This window comes from Notolepis coatsorum (genome assembly GCF_963971535.1).
Source record: "Notolepis coatsorum genome assembly, chromosome: 12".
NCBI classification, from domain to species: domain Eukaryota; kingdom Metazoa; phylum Chordata; class Actinopteri; order Aulopiformes; family Paralepididae; genus Notolepis; species Notolepis coatsorum.
This window is the reverse complement of record NC_140176.1, coordinates 96,523,612-96,546,840: the sequence shown is the minus strand read 5'-3', so window position 1 is coordinate 96,546,840 and position 23,229 is coordinate 96,523,612. Positions and strand designations below refer to the sequence as shown.

At 43.7% G+C, this 23,229-nt stretch overlaps 1 protein-coding gene across 1 annotated transcript in view; it reads right to left on the bottom strand.

Moving 5' to 3' along the window:
- Nucleotides 1–23,229, bottom strand: part of LOC311237737 (inositol hexakisphosphate and diphosphoinositol-pentakisphosphate kinase 2-like) — a 136,815-nt gene that overhangs the window by 68,688 nt on the left and 44,898 nt on the right. The window contains 10 exon segments of the mRNA XM_084325712.1: nt 593–678; nt 2,522–2,631; nt 8,929–9,004; nt 9,099–9,185; nt 10,390–10,491; nt 11,099–11,220; nt 18,720–18,799; nt 18,802–18,880; nt 22,335–22,345; nt 22,348–22,435. Coding sequence (XP_084181838.1) covers nt 593–678; nt 2,522–2,631; nt 8,929–9,004; nt 9,099–9,185; nt 10,390–10,491; nt 11,099–11,220; nt 18,720–18,799; nt 18,802–18,880; nt 22,335–22,345; nt 22,348–22,435 — 841 coding nt within the window.

Here is a 23,229-nt window from a genome sequence, read left to right as displayed (position 1 = left end):
AGAACCCACCTTCTTCTTCACTGGACGTCTTAAGAACCTACCTTCCTCTTCACTGGACGTCTTAAGAACCTACCTCCTTCACTGGACGTCTTAAGAACCTACCTTCCTCTTCACTGGACGTCTTAAGAACCTACCTTCCTCTTCACTGGACGTCTTAAGAACCTACCTCCTTCACTGGACGTCTTAAGAACCTAGCTTCCTCTTCACTGGACGTCTTAAGAACCTACCTTCCTCTTCACTGGACGTCTTAAGAACCTACCTCCTTCACTGGACGTCTTAAGAACCTACCTTCTTAAGCGACTTACTCGGCTCCGTCTAAATATAGCGCCCGGTGACATTTGAGTGTAACACAGAGTTAGATATAAGGTTTCAAAGGGTGAGCGACACTGCCATCTGGCAGGATGCGGCCGGTATTGCACTTTGGCGATCTCAAAATCCTTTCATATGGCAACACCGAGGTCAATGGATGAATAATGAATGAAAATAGCGAATAAAAGAAAAAACGACGAGATATCTCGGGTTCTGGCGTCCAACACATGGCGAGTTAACCCAAGATATCTCGGGTCTGGCAATTAAAGACTTAAGAACCTACCTTCTTCTTCACTGGACGTCTTGGGGCAGCCGTGCGGCAGGTAGGTCAGCTGAACCTTGCGGTTGATGCCGGAGAAGTGGCCGTACCTGGAGGAAACCAGTGAGTGGTTGGAAAAGGTACAAGTTAATGAAATGGAGAGACAGGATGGCCTAGAGAGGTAAAGGGCCGACCAGTAACTGAAAGGTTGCCGCTTCGATCCTCGCCACTGACAGGAGGGTGTGTGCCAGCTGTGAGCTGGTGACTGAAGGGTGGCTGGTATTTCAACTACGGTGCCCACCATCTCTGCCAAAGTGCCCTTGAGCAAGGCACTGAATCCCAAAATTGCTCCAGGTGGTGTTGCACTGCGAGCGACCCTGCACTCTGACCTCTGTGATGAAATGCATACAGTATGTGTGGCGGACTGTGTAACTAGGAGGGATATGAGGACTGTGTGTAACGAGGAGGGATATGAGGACTGTGTGTGTGTGTAACTAGGAGGGATATGAGGACTGTGTGTAACTAGGAGGGATATGAGGACTGTGTGTAACTAGGAGGGATATGAGAACTGTGTGTAACTAGGAGGGATATGAGGACTGTGTGTGTGTGTAACTAGGAGGGATATGAGAACTGTGTGTGTGTAACTAGGAGGGATATGAGGACTGTGTGTAACTAGGAGGGATATGAGGACTGTGTGTAACTAGGAGGGATATGAGGACTGTGTGTAACTAGGAGGGATATGAGAACTGTGTGTGTGTAACTAGGAGGGATATGAGGACTGTGTGTAACGAGGAGGGATATGAGGACTGTGTGTGTGTGTAACTAGGAGGGATGAGAGAACTGTGTGTAACTAGGAGGGATATGAGGACTGTGTGTAACTAGGAGGGATATGAGAACTGTGTGTGTGTGTAACTAGGAGGGATATGAGGACTGTGTGTAACTAGGAGGGATGAGAGAACTGTGTGTAACTAGGAGGGATATGAGGACTGTGTGTAACTAGGAGGGATATGAGAACTGTGTGTGTGTGTGTAACTAGGAGGGATATGAGAACTGTGTGTAACTAGGAGGGATATGAGGACTGTGTGTAACTAGGAGGGATATGAGAACTGTGTGTAACTAGGAGGGATATGAGGACTGTGTGTAACTAGGAGGGATATGAGAACTGTGTGTAACTAGGAGGGATATGAGGACTGTGTGTAACTAGGAGGGATATGAGAACTGGGATATGAGGACTGTGTGTAACTAGGAGGGATATGAGGACTGTGTGTAACTAGGAGGGATATGAGGACTGTGTGTAACTAGGAGGGATATGAGAACTGGGATATGAGGACTGTGTGTAACTAGGAGGGATATGAGGACTGTGTGTAACTAGGAGGGATATGAGAACTGGGATATGAGGACTGTGTGTAACTAGGAGGGATATGAGGACTGTGTGTAACTAGGAGGGATATGAGGACTGTGTGTAACTAGGAGGGATATGAGGACTGGGATATGAGGACTGTGTGTAACTAGGAGGGATATGAGGACTGTGTGTAACTAGGAGGGATATGAGGACTGTGTGTAACTAGGAGGGATATGAGAACTGTGTGTAACTAGGAGGGATATGAGGACTGTGTGTAACTAGGAAGGATATGAGGACTGTGTGTAACTAGGAGGGATATGAGGACTGTGTAACTAGGAGGGATATGATGACTGTGTGTAACTAGGAGGGATATGAGGACTGTGTAACTAGGAGGGATATGATGACTGTGTGTAACTAGCAGGGATATGAGGACTGTGTGCAACTAGGAGGGTTCTGAAGACTGTGTGTGTGTGTGTGTGTGTGTGTGTGTGTGTGTGTGTGTGTGTGTGTGTGTGTGTGTGTGTGTGTGTGTGTGTGTGTGTGTGTGTGTGTGTGTGTGTGTGTGTGTGTGTGTGTGTAACTAGGAGGGATAATGAGGACTGAATGCTTACATTTCAAGGACGGTTTTTAGTTGCTCAAGCTTTGCTTTGGATTCTTCTATTTCTGAATCGTTTTTCTGTACGATTTCCACCAGGAGCTGTCTGGCTATGTCCAGCACTTCCTGTAGACACACAGCAACAGATCCAAGTGGAATTAGAAGCAGGGATGCACGATAATTATCGGGCCGATATCAGCAATTATGACGTCATCCAGATAAAAAAATAATAGTTTTTTTACACTTTATTTTTTTTACACTTTTTTCCTTTCATGTCAGCGTTCACACGCACAATATATGCTTACTTAGGATTTTACTTGATTCAACAACAAAGCAGTCGGGGCAATGGCAAGCCGAAAACTGTCGAAAATGTAGTTATTTGAAGTTTGGATATTTTTTTTTACAACTGAGGTAGGTAGATTACATTTTTAGAGACTAAAGTACCGAAAAAAGGTACCGGTATCGATTCATGGGTACCGGTATCGATTCACAGGTACCGGTACCGTATCGGTTAAAATGTGAACGGTACCCATCCCTACTGACAAAGCACAATACCTGTTGGTTTTTAGTTCACTCATTGTTCAGGGAAACACATTGTTAATGACATTGACGGATTGTGAATTTTGTGATTGACTCAAATTATATTTATTTGGAAAAATAAATAGTCACTTTATTTGAAGAGTCAAACCTGTTCTCTTGGCTTTGTTTTGTTCATAGTAGTAACGCTCATGTCATGAAAAAATCTGGTTAGGTCAAAACTACAGGAATACATATATTATTTTTTATAATACAATAAATATATATATCGGTTATCGGTATCGACCTTGAGGAGCAGAAAGTTATCGATATCGGGGTCAAAAAATCAATATCGTGCACCCCTAATTAGAAGTAATCAAGGAATCATCTGATGCAGAAGCTCACATGTTATGAAACGACGCCGGGAGACGCATAGAACCAGAGGGATTGTGATGAGGGTTAATTAACTAACTAAATCAACAATTTAGTCACATGATTAATAGGGTTAATGTCATTTTAGATGTACGTCCAAATCAGGTGAACAGTGTAGGAATTACAACAGTTTCTACATGTGCAGCCCATCCCCCTTTTTAAAAGGGACCAAACTAACAAACCATGAATAAAATGGTCACTTTTAATACTTGGTTGCAAATTCTTTGCAGTCGATGACAGCCTGCAAGTCTGGAACCCATAGACGTCCCTGGTGATGCTCTGCCAGGCTGCAACGGTCTTCAGTTCCTGCTTGTTCTTGGGGCATTTTCCCTTCGTTTTTTTCTTCAGCAAGTGAAATGCTGCTCAATTGGATTCAGGTCAGGTGATTGACTTGGCAATTGCATAACATTCCACTTATTTGCTTTCAAAAACTATTTGGTTGCTTTCGTAATAATGCTTCGGGTCATTGTCCATCTGCACTGTGAAGCGCCGTCCAATGAGTTCTGAAGCATTTGGCTCAGAATTATGAGCAGATAATAATTGCTAGAAACACTTCAGAATTCATCCTGCTGATTTTGTCAGCAGTCTCATCATCAATAAACCAGTTCCATTGGGCAGCCATACATGCCCACGCCATAACACTACCACCACCATGCCCACGCCATAACACTACCACCACCATGCCCACGCCATAACACTACCACCACCATGCCCACGCCATAACACTACCACCACCATGCCCACGCCATAACACTACCACCACCATGCTCACGCCATAACACTACCACCACCATGCCCACGCCATAACACTACCACCACCATGCTCACGCCATAACACTACCACCACCATGCTTCAATGGTGAGGTGGCATGCTTTGGATCATGAGCAGTTCCTTTCCTTCTCCATACTTTTCTCTTCCCATCATTCTGGTACAAGTTGATCTTTGTCTCAACTGTTCATAGGATGTCGTTCCAGAACTGTACAGGCTTTTAACTCGATGTTGTTTGGCTCACCAATGGTTTAGTGAAGTCTTCTCTTGTGGTGAACCCTCTGTATTCACTCTGGTGAAGTCTTCTCTTGTGGTGAACCCTCTGTATTCACTCTGGTGAAGTCTTCTCTTGTGGTGAAGCCTCTGTATTCACTCTGGTGAAGTCTTCTCTTGTGGTGAAGCCTCTGTATTCACTCTGGTGAAGTCTTCTCTTGTGGTGAACCCTCTGTATTCACTCTGGTGAAGTCTTCTCTTGTGGTGAACCCTCTGTATTCACTCTGGTGAAGTCTTCTCTTGTGGTGAAGCCTCTGTATTCACTCTGGTGAAGTCTTCTATTGTGGTGAACCCTCTGTATTCACTCTGGTGAAGTCTTCTCTTGTGGTGAAGCCTCTGTATTCACTCTGGTGAAGTCTTCTCTTGTGGTGAAGCCCCTGTATTCACTCTGGTGAAGTCGTCTCTTGTGGTGAACCCTCTGTATTCACTCTGGTGAAGTCTTCTCTTGTGGTGAACCCTCTGTATTCACTCTGGTGAAGTCTTCTCTTGTGGTGAAGCCCCTGTATTCACTCTGGTGAAGTCGTCTCTTGTGGTGAACCCTCTGTATTCACTCTGGTGAAGTCTTCTCTTGTGGTGAACCCTCTGTATTCACTCTGGTGAAGTCTTCTCTTGTGGTGAACCCTCTGTATTCACTCTGGTGAAGTCTTCTCTTGTGATGAACCCTCTGTATTCACTCTGGTGAAGTCTTCTCTTGTGGTGAAGCCTCTGTATTCACTCTGGTGAAGTCTTCTCTTGTGGTGAACCCTCTGTATTCACTCTGGTGAAGTATTCTCTTGTGGTGAAGCCTCTGTATTCACTCTGGTGAAGTCGTCTCTTGTGGTGAACCCTCTGTATTCACTCTGGTGAAGTCTTCTCTTGTGGTGAACCCTCTGTATTCACTCTGGTAAAGTATTCTCTTGTGGTGAAGCCTCTGTATTCACTCTGGTGAAGTCTTCTCTTGTGATGGTCAACTGTTGTGAAGAGGTTTTTCTTCTCCAGGGAAAGAATTCTTCTGTCATCCACCACATTTGTTGTCTGTGGTCTTCCGGGTCTTTTGGTGTTGCCGAGTTCACCAGTGCAATCTTTCTTTGAATGTACCCCCATGTTTAGAGTTTTCAGCCTAATGATGGCTTGCTTCACCGATAGTGACAGCTCTTTGAACCTCATATTGACAGTTGACAGCAAAAGATTCTAAATGCAAATACCACACTTGTATCTGCTCCTCGTGAATGAAATAATGAACACACAACATGGAACAGCTGAGCAGCCAATTGTCAAATTATGTTTGGTCCCTTATAAAGGAGGAGGCACATATAGAAACTGTTGTAATTCCTACACCGTTGACCTGATTCGGACACTTAAAGCACATCTCGTTTAATTTCAAATCCATTGTGGTGGTGTACAGTCAGAATGATGAAAATTGTGTTGGTGTCCAAATCTTTATGAACCTGACTGCATACACACACACACACACACACACACGCATCTATGTTCCACACACACACACACACACATACATAAACATGCACATGCCTTGCCTTACCAAAAAAGGCGTCCTGTCGGTCCCTGTCACACACACACAACCAGATAGAAGCTCGCTCACACACACACACACACACATACATACACATACACACACACACTCAACTCCACTGGCTAATAACCAAAGGAGGACAACTCGTCATGTAAACTCATGAACAGCTACATGATGGTCTCATGATGACTTCACGGTGGAAGTCAGAGAGACAGGAACCACTTTTAGAAGAATATGATTTAAACAGAAGATGGAACTTTGGATGACCAGCCTATATTAGTGTCAGGACACATTGAATGTGGAATTTGACCGTGCCGATTTCCCCTGATGCATCAATAGTGCTATTATGATTTTCTTTTACCACGTTGAAACATTGTCATCAACATCCTCGACAAACCTTTATTTAACCAGAAAATAAAAGCCCATCGAGACCGAGGTCTCTTTATCAAGGGTGATCTGGCCAAGAAGGCGAGCGCAGATTATGACAAAACTAGAGCTGGGCCGTTAACGTGCTGCGTTAACGCGAGACTAGTATCGCGCGATAATATAATTGATTTAACATTAATCTATTAAAAAAAAAAAAAAAATGTATATATTTTATTAACCTTTATTTACCCAGGGTAGGTTCTGAGGACGGATGCTCTTTTTCAGGAACGCCCTGCTTCACATTCACACAGTTCCATTCACACCTGGGAGCTGCCCAGTACAACCACAGTTGACACCATTGGCCACTGAGCAACTCCACTGGAGCAGTTGGGGGTTAAGTGCCTTGCTCAAGGGCACTTCAGCAGTTGGTGTTCCTGCCGGTCCCGGGGATCGAACCGGCAACCTTCCGGTCACAAACCTGCTTCTCTAACCTTTAGGCCACCGCTGCCCCACGGACTGAACTGAATTGAGTGACCTGACTGGTTTATGGGAGTTTAACACACATGCTGGACTGAAAATGAATTGTTTGTTTTATGAAATGTTTGCTTATGATTTTAATTGAATCCAATACATGGACATTTTGATTTTGAATTGAGCATGACTCTTGAGTGGTTTTTGAATTTATGAAAAGGTAATTGATTGTTACATTTTAGCAAACTAACCTATGATTTAGCTTGCTCAGTAGTCTAGGCCTACTATTAATTAAATTATTTGTCTACCTTTATGTGGTACAGTCTTATGCCGGAGCTAATAGGCCTAATTAACCAATTAAAAAGGTAATTTGATTTGCATTGGCAGGGTTTGGCCCTGTCTGGCACCCAACGGGAAAAATATTATAGGCACTATAAGTAGACACCGCTACATAAAACAAGCTGGTCTGCCTGAGTGACTGGTGGAGGAAGAAGAAATAGAGATTGGACTGATTGAGTCAAGCCATGTCACATAGTTCAAGTTTGAAATGCTTCTTTCTGTTTTGCTCCTGAGAGTGTGCTAGATACTGTACTGTTCTGTACTGGTAATATTATTTATTTGTGTTAACTTCTGAATAAAACAATTTATTAAACACAAGTACATCTTATTGAACATTATTTTGATATTTCATTACCAATTATCATAGCAAAACAGCTTTTTCAAACAGTCTGTAATGCATTTTGGAAACGGGAGATGGGCTCATGGTGTAATGGGCAACCTGGCCTGAGAAACGTGAGGAAAGAAAAAGTAAGGACTTACTTCTGGTCATTATTTGGGTAGAACACACATATTTTGAATGCCTTTGGCAGATTTTTTTTTTTTTAAGCCATTTTAATCTAGATTAATCTAGATTAAATCCAGGATTGCAGATAGATTAATCTAGATTAAAAAAAATTATCTATGCCCACCTCTAGACAAAACATACATAACAAGACACAATACACACACAGTAGACTACCATACAACCCATATTTTAAATGAAAAGTCAAATACAAGCACAATAACACAATAGCAATCACATTTTCTTTATTCAACATCAAAGCAGGAGCAGCAGGTGGAAAGGATTTCCGATATTTTTTAGTTTAAAACAATACAAGGAGATCGGAGGCCAATTTGAGACGTGTCTGGAGGTCCTTCCAGGCCCAAGGACCGAAATAAAATAGGCTTCTTTTACTTGCCTCAGTCCACAGGGGCGGTATTTTTTATTATCTTTTTCCCCCTTCTTTTTTCGTTTTTTCTCCCATCCCAATGTTAGTCGTTATGCCAATTCCCAATCCCCTTCCTGGTCGTTGCGCACTCTACCCCCTACTGTCGGTCCGGGAGGGCGGAGACTATCACATGCTTCCTCCGACACATGTGTAGCCAGCCCACCGCTTCTTTTCACCTGGCAGCGCGGACTCTCACTGGGGGAGTGTAACGTGTGGAAGGCCACACTACCTCTCCTAGATCCTTCCCTTGCTGTGCAGGCGCCCTGACCGACCTGGAGGAGTCGCTGTTTACAACGACCAGGACCCACCCTCGCCGGCTTTCCACCCGCTAACACTGCCAATTGTGTTAGTATGGACGGTCGGCCAAGCCGGAAGCACCACAGCTGGATTCGATCCCACTGTCTCTGTGGTGGTAGACAGACGCTTAGTCCGCTGCGCTACCCGGCCGCCCCTCGGGCGCTATTTTAAAGCACATCCAGGTGCTGGATCTGAGGTTGAGGGCGTTTTGAATTATTGTTTTGACACTGAACATCTAATAAAGTTTGACTAAAAATAAACAGTTTGCGTTTGGTATTTTTCAAAGACTCTCAGAACCACAAACCTCCACAATTGGCCTTCGCTCAACAACTGTTGTTACAGTGCCTTTGAGTAAGGCACTGTACACCCTAAACACAGCAGTTAAGCTGCTCAGTGTGTATATGTGGATGTATCTGTGTGTGTGTGTGTGGGGATAAGCTGGACAGGAGTGAGACGAGCACGGACACATATCCCCAGATTCAATAAAGTCTAAAATCAATAAAACACATCCTACCAACCTGTAATTGCTTTGGCTTCTTCAACTTCAGCTTTCCACTTTTATACCCGTCACATTTCTCAAAGAGATCGAAAAACCTGGAAAACGAGATGAAAACAGACGGGTTAAGACACGTCCCCCGTGTTGGTTCTGCCGCTGTGGCGCGCGTGGGAAGACGTGCAGGACGGGTACCTCTGGTGCCGAACCTCCATCTTCATCTTCTGCTTGGGCGTGCGGTCCCCGTGACGGATCACAGCGATGACGCAGCGCAGCTCCATCCTGCAGCGGAGAGACAAGCAGCCCACTGAGTCACCGGCTCTGGGGACACTATGGAAGCAACCCCACTGAGTCACCGGCTCTGGGGACATTATGGAAGCAACCCCACTGAGTCACCGGCTCTGGGCACATTATGGAAGCAACCCCACTGAGTCACCGGCTCTGGGGACACTATGGAAGCAACCCCACTGAGTCACCGGCTCTGGGGACACTATGGAAGCAACCCCACTGAGTCACCGGCTCTGGGGACATTATGGAAGCAACCCCACTGAGTCACCGGCTCTGGGCACATTATGGAAGCAACCCCACTGAGTCACCGGCTCTGGGGACATTATGGAAGCAACCCCACTGAGTCACCGGCTCTGGGGACATTATGGAAGCAACCCCACTGAGTCACCGGCTCTGGGGACATTATGGAAGCAACCCCACTGAGTCACCGGCTCTGGGGACACTATGGAAGCAACCCCACTGAGTCACCGGCTCTGGGCACATTATGGAAGCAACCCCACTGAGTCACCGGCTCTGGGGACACTATGGAAGCAACCCCACTGAGTCACCGGCTCTGGGCACATTATGGAAGCAACCCCACTGAGTCACCGGCTCTGGGGACATCATGGACGTTTTTTTTTTTATATATATATATATATATATATTTTTTCTTGGCTTTTCTGTATTTTTCACCCATCCCAATTTTGTCGTTATGCCAATTGCCTTCCTGGTCGTTGCACGCATTGCCCCACTGTCAGCCTGGGGAGGGTGTAGAACTACCACATGCCTCCTCCGATACACGCGGAGTCGCCAGCCGCTTCTTTTCACCCGACAGCGAGGAGTTTCACTGGGAGAACGTAACGCGTGCAGAGGTTCATGCTATTTCCCCCCGGATCCCCTCCCTGCTGAACAGGCGCCCCGACCGACCAGTAGGAGTCGCAGTTTACAACGACCAGGACACACAAACCCCACCGGCTTCCCACCCGCTAACACTGACAATTGTGTTAGTGGGGACGACTGACCAAGCCGGAGGTACCGCTGACAGCTGGATTAGATCCCAGTCTCTGTGGTGGTAGGCGAGTGCTTAGTCCACTGCGCTACCCAGCCGGCCTGACATTAGGGAATCTTAACGGCCAGAGCCCTTTTTTCAAATGAATACAATCGCGATAACGCGCCACGCCGAAAGCTGTGGGGGTGGCCGGCGGCCGTGGTTACGCACATGGTTCCAGAGGTGGTGGGGACGATGGGGATGTCTTCTGCCTCCAGAGGGATGGACCAGGGGATCTGGAACTGAGGAGCCAGCTCTCTCATGATGATGTTCCTGTGGGACACCGGGGGTTAGTGAGCCCTGCTAGGGGTTAAAACTAGGGTTTAAATACACAGAAACATACATTAGGCAGTCATTGATTAAAGGTTGTAGTTCTTTCGTTCACCAAACGATACCTTTGATTTGCTTTGAAGTTAATCTAACCTACAAAATCCTAGTTGAAGTTGGGGGGACTGATTGTAACCAATTCCGCTGTCCCTTAAATAGATAGAAAGATAAAAGATAGAGCAATATAAATATATATAAGAATATATATAATATAATAAAAAATAATATATAATAGCTATAAATATATATAATAATAATAATAATAATAATAATAATAATAATAATAATAATAATAATAATAATAATAATAATAATAATAATAATAATAATAATAATAATAATAGCATTATACATATATATATAATATAATACCGAATAGCAATATAAATATATATAATATAATAATATATAATAGCAATATAAATATATAGTGTCAAATAAGTATATAAATAACTATGACTACTGATTTTATGTCTTAATGATTCAGCCATGTAATGTGAAGTCAATTCAAAATCCATTCAGTTGCAAATATGTTAGTAAATTAAACTCGAACCCCAGGATCTTTGCACAGTCGTCGTAGTACTTCATGGAGTTCTTGACAAAGCTGAAGCCGTTAACGTCGCAGACGTACGACTGACCGTTGGCACGGAGCAGGTCAAAACCACAGACCGTTTGCTGTGAAGAGAGAGAAGGCAGAGGTCAAAACCACAGACCGTTTGCTGTGAAGAGAGAGAAGGCAGAGGTCAAAACCACAGACCGTTTGCTGTGAAGAGAGAGAAGGCAGAGGTCAAAACCACAGACCGTTTGCTGTGAAGAGAGAGAAGGCAGAGGTCAAAACCACAGACCGTTTGCTGTGAAGAGAGAGAAGGCAGAGGTCTATTGGGTCTATAAGGGAAATAAGGATCTCCTAACAACCCGTAGGTCCAATTTCAAGTCTAGGGGGGGGCATGCTTTTGCTGTCGCAGCCCCTGACCTCTGGAACAGCATCCCCACATCCATCAAATCTGCCCCCTCCATCGAGTCTTTTAAATCTAAACTCAAAACTCACCTATATTCGCTAGCCTTCCCTGACTCACTCTGACTCTTGCCTTGTTTGTTTTGATGTGTTGTTCTGTTTCTTTGTCTGTTGGTTGTTTATATTTTCTGTTTATTTTATACTTTAGGAGCTCTTCCCCCTTTTTTTTTGTGCTATGCGACTCACTGTAAAGCACTTTGGTTGACAAGTGTCATGTTTAAATGTGCTATACAAATACATTAGATTGATTGACCAATGACCGCAAACTGATCTACGTCTATTACTGCTGCAGTAAAAGCAATATATCAGGTCGGTACTATTATGTGCTGATCATGAAGGTTTAGGACTTTGAATCGGTAGTGAAAAGGTGGTAGCGGCACATCCATAATTTACAAGGTGGGCCTTTTGCAGTGAGAAGATGAGAGGAAGAGAAAGGCTTCAGATGAGTCTCTGTCAGCCTGCTCAGTGTTCGTTGTCAGGCTGCTAGCTAAGCAAATAACCTCTCAAGAATTCATTCAACACCTTTTATTTCACAAATTCTATGTGAAGCCTTCCAGGTACGTTGTGCTTGGTGCGTGTGGCCTTTGAGGCAAGACCTGCACTTGAAACCTTTCAGTTGAACAGAAACCTTCAATCTGTGTCACCGTGTACTAGGAGGACACCACTTCAAACTAGGGATGAGTTACATTGTGTACTAGGAGGATACCACTTCAAACTAGGGATGAGTTACATCGTGTACTAGGAGGATACCACTTCAAACTAGGGATGAGTTACATCGTGTACTAGTAGGAGGATACCACTTCAAACTAGGGATGAGTTACATCGTGTACTAGGAGGATACCACTTCAAACTAGGGATGAGTTACATTGTGTACTAGGAGGATACCACTTCAAACTAGGGATGAGTTACATTGTGTACTAGGAGGATACCACTTCAAACTAGGGATGAGTTACATCGTGTACTAGGAGGACACCACTTCAAACTAGGGATGAGTTACATCGTGTACTAGGAGGATACCACTTCAAACTAGGGATGAGTTACATCGTGTACTAGGAGGACACCACTTCAAACTAGGGATGAGTTACATCGTGTACTAGGAGGATACCACTTCAAACTAGGGATGAGTTACATCGTGTACTAGGAGGATACCACTTCAAACTAGGGATGAGTTACATCGTGTACTAGGAGGATACCACTTCAAACTAGGGATGAGTTACATCATGTACTAGGAGGATACCACTTCAAACTAGGGATGAGTTACATCGTGTACTAGGAGGATACCACTTCAAACTAGGGATGAGTTACATTGTGTACTAGGAGGATACCACTTCAAACTAGGGATGAGTTACATCGTGTACTAGGAGGATACCACTTCAAACTAGGGATGAGTTACATCGTGTACTAGGAGGATACCACTTCAAACTAGGGATGAGTTACATTGTGTACTAGGAGGATACCACTTCAAACTAGGGATGAGTTACATCGTGTACTAGGAGGATACCACTTCAAACTAGGGATGAGTTACATCGTGTACTAGGAGGATACCACTTCAAACTAGGGATGAGTTACATTGTGTACTAGGAGGACACCACTTCAAACTAGGGATGAGTTACATTGTGTACTAGTAGGAGGACACCACTTCAAACTAGGGATGAGTTACATTGTGTACTAGGAGGATACCACTTCAAACTAGGGATGAGTTACATCGTGTACTAGGAGGATACCACTTCAAACTAGGGATGAGTTACATCGTGTACTAGGAGGATACCACTTCAAACTAGGGATGAGTTACATTGTGTACTAGTAGGAGGACACCACTTCAAACTAGGGATGAGTTACATTGTGTACTAGGAGGACACCACTTCAAACTAGGGATGAGTTACATTGTGTACTAGGAGGATACCACTTCAAACTAGGGATGAGTTACATCGTGTACTAGGAGGATACCACTTCAAACTAGGGATGAGTTACATCGTGTACTAGGAGGACACCACTTCAAACTAGGGATGAGTTACATTGTGTACTAGGAGGATACCACTTCAAACTAGGGATGAGTTACATCGTGTACTAGGAGGATACCACTTCAAACTAGGGATGAGTTACATCGTGTACTAGGAGGATACCACTTCAAACTAGGGATGAGTTACATTGTGTACTAGGAGGATACCACTTCAAACTAGGGATGAGTTACATCGTGTACTAGGAGGATACCACTTCAAACTAGGGATGAGTTACATTGTGTACTAGTAGGAGGATACCACTTCAAACTAGGGATGAGTTACATTGTGTACTAGTAGGAGGATACCACTTCAAACTAGGGATGAGTTACATCGTGTACTAGGAGGATACCACTTCAAACTAGGGATGAGTTACATCGTGTACTAGGAGGATACCACTTCAAACTAGGGATGAGTTACATTGTGTACTAGTAGGAGGACACCACTTCAAACTAGGGATGAGTTACATTGTGTACTAGGAGGATACCACTTCAAACTAGGGATGAGTTACATCGTGTACTAGGAGGATACCACTTCAAACTAGGGATGAGTTACATTGTGTACTAGGAGGATACCACTTCAAACTAGGGATGAGTTACATCGTGTACTAGGAGGACACCACTTCAAACTAGGGATGAGTTACATTGTGTACTAGGAGGATACCACTTCAAACTAGGGATGAGTTACATCGTGTACTAGGAGGATACCACTTCAAACTAGGGATGAGTTACATCGTGTACTAGGAGGACACCACTTCAAACTAGGGATGAGTTACATCGTGTACTAGGAGGATACCACTTCAAACTAGGGATGAGTTACATTGTGTACTAGTAGGAGGACACCACTTCAAACTAGGGATGAGTTACATTGTGTACTAGGAGGATACCACTTCAAACTAGGGATGAGTTACATCGTGTACTAGGAGGACACCACTTCAAACTAGGGATGAGTTACATTGTGTACTAGGAGGATACCACTTCAAACTAGGGATGAGTTACATTGTGTACTAGGAGGACACCACTTCAAACTAGGGATGAGTTACATTGTGTACTAGGAGGATACCACTTCAAACTAGGGATGAGTTACATCGTGTACTAGGAGGATACCACTTCAAACTAGGGATGAGTTACATTGTGTACTAGGAGGACACCACTTCAAACTAGGGATGAGTTACATTGTGTACTAGTAGGAGGACACCACTTCAAACTAGGGATGAGTTACATCGTGTACTAGGAGGATACCACTTCAAACTAGGGATGAGTTACATTGTGTACTAGTAGGAGGACACCACTTCAAACTAGGGATGAGTTACATTGTGTACTAGGAGGATACCACTTCAAACTAGGGATGAGTTACATCGTGTACTAGGAGGATACCACTTCAAACTAGGGATGAGTTACATCGTGTACTAGGAGGACACCACTTCAAACTAGGGATGAGTTACATTGTGTACTAGTAGGAGGACACCACTTCAAACTAGGGATGAGTTACATCGTGTACTAGGAGGATACCACTTCAAACTAGGGATGAGTTACATTGTGTACTAGGAGGATACCACTTCAAACTAGGGATGAGTTACATCGTGTACTAGGAGGATACCACTTCAAACTAGGGATGAGTTACATTGTGTACTAGGAGGATACCACTTCAAACTAGGGATGAGTTACATTGTGTACTAGGAGGATACCACTTCAAACTAGGGATGAGTTACATTGTGTACTAGGAGGATACCACTTCAAACTAGGGATGAGTTACATCGTGTACTAGTAGGAGGATACCACTTCAAACTAGGGATGAGTTACATTGTGTACTAGTAGGAGGATACCACTTCAAACTAGGGATGAGTTACATTGTGTACTAGGAGGATACCACTTCAAACTAGGGATGAGTTACATCGTGTACTAGGAGGACACCACTTCAAACTAGGGATGAGTTACATCGTGTACTAGGAGGATACCACTTCAAACTAGGGATGAGTTACATTGTGTACTAGGAGGATACCACTTCAAACTAGGGATGAGTTACATCGTGTACTAGGAGGATACCACTTCAAACTAGGGATGAGTTACATCGTGTACTAGGAGGACACCACTTCAAACTAGGGATGAGTTACATTGTGTACTAGTAGGAGGACACCACTTCAAACTAGGGATGAGTTACATTGTGTACTAGGAGGATACCACTTCAAACTAGGGATGAGTTACATTGTGTACTAGGAGGATACCACTTCAAACTAGGGATGAGTTACATCGTGTACTAGGAGGATACCACTTCAAACTAGGGATGAGTTACATTGTGTACTAGGAGGATACCACTTCAAACTAGGGATGAGTTACATTGTGTACTAGGAGGATACCACTTCAAACTAGGGATGAGTTACATTGTGTACTAGTAGGAGGATACCACTTCAAACTAGGGATGAGTTACATTGTGTACTAGGAGGATACCACTTCAAACTAGGGATGAGTTACATCGTGTACTAGGAGGATACCACTTCAAACTAGGGATGAGTTACATTGTGTACTAGGAGGATACCACTTCAAACTAGGGATGAGTTACATCGTGTACTAGGAGGATACCACTTCAAACTAGGGATGAGTTACATCGTGTACTAGGAGGACACCACTTCAAACTAGGGATGAGTTACATTGTGTACTAGGAGGATACCACTTCAAACTAGGGATGAGTTACATCGTGTACTAGGAGGATACCACTTCAAACTAGGGATGAGTTACATCGTGTACTAGGAGGACACCACTTCAAACTAGGGATGAGTTACATTGTGTACTAGTAGGAGGACACCACTTCAAACTAGGGATGAGTTACATCGTGTACTAGGAGGATACCACTTCAAACTAGGGATGAGTTACATTGTGTACTAGTAGGAGGACACCACTTCAAACTAGGGATGAGTTACATCGTGTACTAGGAGGATACCACTTCAAACTAGGGATGAGTTACATTGTGTACTAGGAGGATACCACTTCAAACTAGGGATGAGTTACATCGTGTACTAGGAGGATACCACTTCAAACTAGGGATGAGTTACATCGTGTACTAGGAGGATACCACTTCAAACTAGGGATGAGTTTCAATCGTGCCAGTCTCTCGTTTATATATATAAATATTATTATACATTTTTTTGTTTAGTTTATTAACCCATTCACTGCCACACGACAGCCAGTTAACCCTTTCACTGTGACAATACAGAAGGTTAGCCCTTTACTATCACACAACCGACGGCGATGCTCCATCATTAGCATCATTAGCTCCGCAGATGCGGAGCTAATGATGCTAATGATGGAGCATCGCCGTCGGTTGTGTGATAGTAAAGGGTTAACCTTCTGCCGTGTGGCAGTGAAAAGGTTAAAACCGGTTGATAGGCCAATGCAATGCTGTTATTATAGGCTACGATGGTGAATGGTGTCATTTGGTTTATTGTCGGTCAGCTGAGCCAAATCAACGTTCTGAAGGATTATCTGAAGTGCCTATTTATGTGCAATACCCTTTTTGATTTTAATGATCCATTCTATTAACCTCTTAACACTTTCTGCGCTATAGACATATACGCTGGTAATCGCGATGGCAATGCGATCACTTGGAATCATTATTTTTGGAATACCTTTTGGCTAAGGTAAGGTATATATTCTATGTCTATTTTACCAAACCTGAAACGTGTTTTTCTATCGATCACAGTTCTGTGTTTTACCGGACGTAAAACATGCTCGGCAAACACGATCACAGTTTTTGAGTTAAAACGACCCCCGCCCCCCGCCTTCATGATTTTGTGAAGGTACATATGTACATGTTATATACCTTTAATCTGGGAGTATTTGGGGGTTCAGGGAATCAACCAGAACGATTAGGGCTTATTGCACATAACACGTTTTATCTCGCGATCTATGAAAAAAGACTGGATTATCTTGGAAATGCACGATGTTTAGCATGTAATAAACTACAAACTACAGTGTGTAGAAACAAACTATTTTTTCCATGTTGCACTACAAGTAGTGTCTGTCAAATGAGCCACACCATTGTGTCCACAGCTATAATACAGAACACACACAGCTTTGCAAACATAGTGAAACACAGCGGAAACTACTATTTTAAGCTGGCCATCTAGCAGTAGAGATGGATAAAACGGCTGGCGCTGAAATTGTTAACAGGGGCCCCCAAAAGTGGCAATTTTTTTTTACTTGAACTTGAGGACTGCATACTTTTTTTGCAAACCAAAATACTATACTTTATACTTATAGCACAATGCATGAGCCTGGTCTCTTTTGAACAATGACATTCTGAAGTTTATTTTTATTTTATTTTTTATTAATAGTTTGAAACACAAAACAGCTCAACATAAATACAGTACAATACAGACAAAACTAAACTCACAAACAGTACAATACAAATAAAACTAAACTCACAAACAATAAACAATACAATACAGACAAAACAAAACTCACAAACAGTACAATACAGACAAAACACACTAACAAAATGGGGGGGGGGGGGTGCAGATCAAACACTTCTGCTTTCAGTCATAACTATTCTCCAAATATGTCCTTATATAGATCCAGGGACCGTCCTCTCCATGGTCATGTTCAGCGAGCGTTGAGGCTGCTCGTTCCATTGTCAATAGGTCCATGAAATCCCTCATCCAGGTGTCCATGCAGAAACAATTTGGCTTTTGGATCTTCCAGTTCATCATGATAGTACGCTTAACTGACATATGTGCTAGTGTAATGATGCGTTGCGTACGTGCTGATTGTATACCAACTACCCCTATGCCCAAGAGGCAGACTCTTGGACATAAGGGTATTTTAACACTGAGAATAGAGGATAGTCTTAAAATGACCTTGTGCCAAAAACTCTTCACTGTGGGGCAATGCCACAACATGTGGTTGAGTGTTCCTACCTCCCCACATCCATGCCAGCACAAATCTGAGATGGCTTGATACATTTTTTTTATTTTACATAAAAAAATGCTGAAGTTTCTGATACAATAAAAATAAAATTCACTTGTAGTGCTAATGAAATAAGAGTAACATAGGTCTGAACTTGAGCTGTAGAAAAAACTTTGTTACTCACGTTTTTCTGTAGTAGTTAGTAGTCCAGAAGTAGTATTAAAAACAAATATTGGTATGGCTGAAGAAACAGTGAGTTACCTTGAAGGCCAGGCAGACTTTCCAGGCGATGAGTTTCTCCCGGGCGTTGAGGATGACGGGGTAGCGCACCTCCTTCCCTCGCTGTCCCGCTCCACCTTGCCGTCCAGGGCGGGAGACTTGCGGGCCTCCGCGTGGGCGTAGTCGGGCCCCACCGTGTACACCTGGGGGTCACACAGGGGGTCAGCGTCACCACGGACACAGAGAAGACAAGAGACCTCTCTGCTGAACGACGAGTCAGTAGTGTTTATCTTTACTATCCGCCGTGTGATTAACCCTTTCACTGCCACACGACAGAAGGGGAACGCACTTGGGTTACTGTAAAAAGTATGGAAGTGAGGGAACGCACTTTGGGTTACTGTAAAAAGTATGGAAGTGAGGGAACGCTTTGGGGTTACTGTAAAAAGTATGGAAGTGAGGGAACACTTTGGGTTACTGTAAAAAGTATGGAAGTGAGGGAACACTTTGGGTTACTGTAAAAAGTATGGAAGTGAGGGAACACTTTGGGTAACCGTCACTGTCGAGGATAGGGTGCTGAAGACACACCAGGTAAATGCAGCGTGATACTAGACCTACTTCAAACTCTGCCGTCGTAATTGGAGGATCAAGAAAAGAGGGCGGCACTTGAGATAGGTCAATAAGCCTATTATTGTCAATGTTGTGAGCTGCTCTGCTGGTTCGTCAGCTAAACCAAAAGCTGGAATCGCATACTTATAATAAGAAAGAATAATACAGAATGATCCCCTCTGATTTCAGCTGGCGACTGACAGTAACACGAGTATTTACCAGACGGCTTGTTGGAGCTCAGAGGAGCGCTGCTGCAGACAGTGCCGTCTGGAGGAGACGAGGCAGACTCAACCCGTCATCATTCTCTCAGACTAAAGCCCAGACTCTATGGCGCAGAACGGCTGAATTAGAAAACAGACGTCAACTGCACGCTCTAAAATTAAATCCTGAGGCTGCAGGGAACCAGCTGGTAGTCAAGCGGCGACACCGTTCACCTGATTTGGATGTAAATAACCTCATATTAAAGCAGAACGTCTGCACTTAAAGCACATCTTGATAGTTTAATTTCAAATCCACTGTGGTGGTGTAGAGAGACAAAATTATGAAAATTGTGTTGATGTCCAAATGTGACCGAGCCCAGCAGTTCGTGGCACAAGTCTCCCTCTGTCATTTGTTTTTAGATTTTTACAGATTATGAAAGTACAGAATGTAAAGCTTTCAAATGATGTATCATACATTGAAATATTGAACATATTTGAAGAAGATATGCTTATTTGAATCTAGTTAAACCTCAAGTCTCAGAGCAGAGAAAAACGGATTTGCATATTCTTGGTATCTAGGGACATCTATGGACCTCAGTGAATGTATTCCCAGTGTCAGAAATATAGTGTCTATTACTAGGCTTCCTTAAACTGTGATGAAACAAAGGAGAATATGAATTAATATTTTTCTTTGCATCTTTGACAGTGAATAACACCATGATAATGATGACCAGACATGAGAAACTGCCAATGAGCTCGTTCAGTACCTTCTTGAGATCATGTGTACAAAGAAATCTAAGGAAATTAATAAAGGGACGATGATTAAACAGAAGGTTTTTTGTAAATACAGTACTGAATTCTCCCATCCGGACCAATGCAATTTGAAATATTATTATAGAATATAGAATAGCAGGCTTATAAATTACCTTATTATAGCCAATTCGCGCATTTATATATATACATATATTATCTTTCAAATGCCCGAGTTCAATTTGGATTTAGTATCACCAGGCATGCATAACAACAGATAATGAAATCGACTGTATAGCTTTTTTTATTTTGATCAGGGTGGCACCATTTCTTTTACTAATTTCAAATCTAATTGTTGCTACATGCTAAGAAATAGGGAAGAGAAACTAACTGCGCTTCAATATATATTGAATATTCTATCAGTTATTCTATTCTATAAGCTATTCTATCAGTTATTCTATCAGCTATTATATCAGATATTCTATCAGTTATTCTATCAGCTATTCTGCTGCTGACTTTTATCGACCTTACTGATGCTGCCGCGAGAAAATCAATGTCACTCCTCTGTGATGTCAGTGTATGAAGATGTGATGATGTCACAGTGGCTGACCCCTATTAGTCGAATAATCGATCGATCGATCGTAGTCGACTTCCATCACAGTGTATGAAGATGTGATGATGTCACAGTGTATGAAGATGATGATGTCACAGTGTATGAAGATGTGATGATGTCACAGTGTATGAAGATGTGATGATGTCAGTGGATGAAGATGTGATGTCACAGTGTATGAAGGTGTGATGATGTCACAGTGTATGAAGATGTGATGATGTCACAGTGTATGAAGATGTGATTATGTCACAGTGTATGAAGATGTGATGATGTCACAGTGTATGAAGATGTGATGATGTCACAGTGTATGAAGATGTGATGATGTCAGAGTGTATGAAGATGTGATGATGTCAGAGTGTATGAAGATGTGATGATGTCACAGTGTATGAAGATGTGATGATGTCACAGTGTATGAAGATGTGATGATGTCAGAGTGTATGAAGATGTGATGATGTCAGAGTGTATGAAGATGTGATGATGTCACAGTGTATGAAGATGTGACAATCAAAGGCATCATTCTGGTTACATTCAACCTAGAGCCTATTATCTGACATTATTACATGGCGTTTTCACATTCGCCGAAATGCTTGCTTGTGATTGGTCAATAACGCTCAGTCAGAGGTCCGATATTACTCGATAACGGACCTCTGTGGAACAATAATGACCGCTGTGCGCAGCTGTTCGCAATCAAGCCCACTGACACACTGCATCAGTGCAGCCAATCAGACACACCTGCCGGCTGCACTGACAGCGGAGTGTGTGTGACGATGACAGCGGGAGCGACAGAAAAGAACTGGGTCTGCATTTTATCTCGTCTTGTCGATGTAAAATGAATTAGGTATATTTTTAGTAAGTTAGCCATGTAATAAGCGGGATGATGTAGATATACTCGATCATTGTCGCAAATAATTGACCTTCACTGACGTTTAAAACACCTCGGCGCTGCGCCTCGGTATTTTAAACTCTGTGTCGGTCAATTATTTTGTGACAATGACCTCGTAGCTATACATTATCCTTACATAATGTTGATCGATTCCAACCTGGGACAAACTAAAAATAATGTCCTTTGAGAGTTTAAACCCTTTCACTGTGACAATACAGAAGGTTAGCCCTTTACTATCAACAACCGATGGCGATGCTCCATAATGATGCTAATGATGGAGCATCGCCGTCGGTCGTGTGATAGTAAAGGGCTAACCTTCTGTATTGTCACAGTGAAAGGGTTAACCGGCTGTCGTGTGGCAGTGAAAGGTTTAAAGACAAAATGCGGGGCTGCTTTTCCCGGGACATGTGTTGACCGTTGGGATTGAAGTGTAACCCGAGGGAGAGAGAGCGGCGGCCCAGTCGGTCAATCATCAGCCAGAGAGAGACAAGCCACTCGACCGACTGATGGACATGTTGGTTGGAATGGCCTGCTGCTGCCGTGATGCCTGCTGGTAGGAACACAGGGTCTGGGTTCGGTCGGGCTGATGATGGGAACAGAGCTGCTACCTTGACGTCGTGCCGTCGGTCGGCATGAACTCCTCGTAGATGTAGGAGCCCATCTTCCTCACGTTGCTCTCTGCAGAGTAAACACTGCTCCTGCTGCCGATCTGGAGGGAGGAGGGAGAGAGAGAGGGGGAGGAGAGAGAGAGAGAGAGAGAGAGAGAGAGGGGGGGGAGGGGAGAGAGAGAGAGAGAGAGAGAGAGAGAGGGGGGGGGAGAGAGGGAGGGGGAGAGGGAGGGGGAGAGAGAGGGAGAGAGAGAGAGAGAGAGAGAGAGAGAGAGAGAGAGAGAGAAGAGAGAGAGAGAGAGAGAGAGAGAGAGAGAGAGAGAGAGAGAGAGAGAGAGAGAGAGAGAGAGAGGGGGGGGGAGAGGGAGGGGGAGAGAGAGAGGGAGAGAGAGAGAGAGAGAGAGAGGAGAGAGAGGAGAGAGGGAGAGAGAGAGAGAGAGAGAGAGAGAGAGAGAGAGAGAGAGAGAGAGAGAGAGAGAGAGAGAGAGAGAGAGAGAGAGAGAGAGGGAGAGAGAGAGAGGGGGAGAGAGAGGGAGAGAGAGAGACAGACAGCGACAGAGAGAGGTAGAGAGAGCAGATGACATGATAGAGAAAGAGAGATAGAGAGAGAAGAGGACATGAGAGAGAGAGAGAGAGATAGAGAGAGAGGACATGAGAGAGAGGAGAGAGAGAGGACATGAGAGAGAGCGAGAGAGAGAGAGAGAGAGAGAGAGAGAGAGAGAGAGAGAGAGAGAGAGAGGACATGAGAGCCTGAGTTAGACTATGAATAAAGACATTAATAAATAAAGAGACGCATATGTGTTCTGACAAGACTAAACCCAGATTAAGTGGACTTTGTGCGGAGAATGTGAGAAGCAGAAGCCAAAGTACTTGAGGCCGTCTCAGAACACTGAGA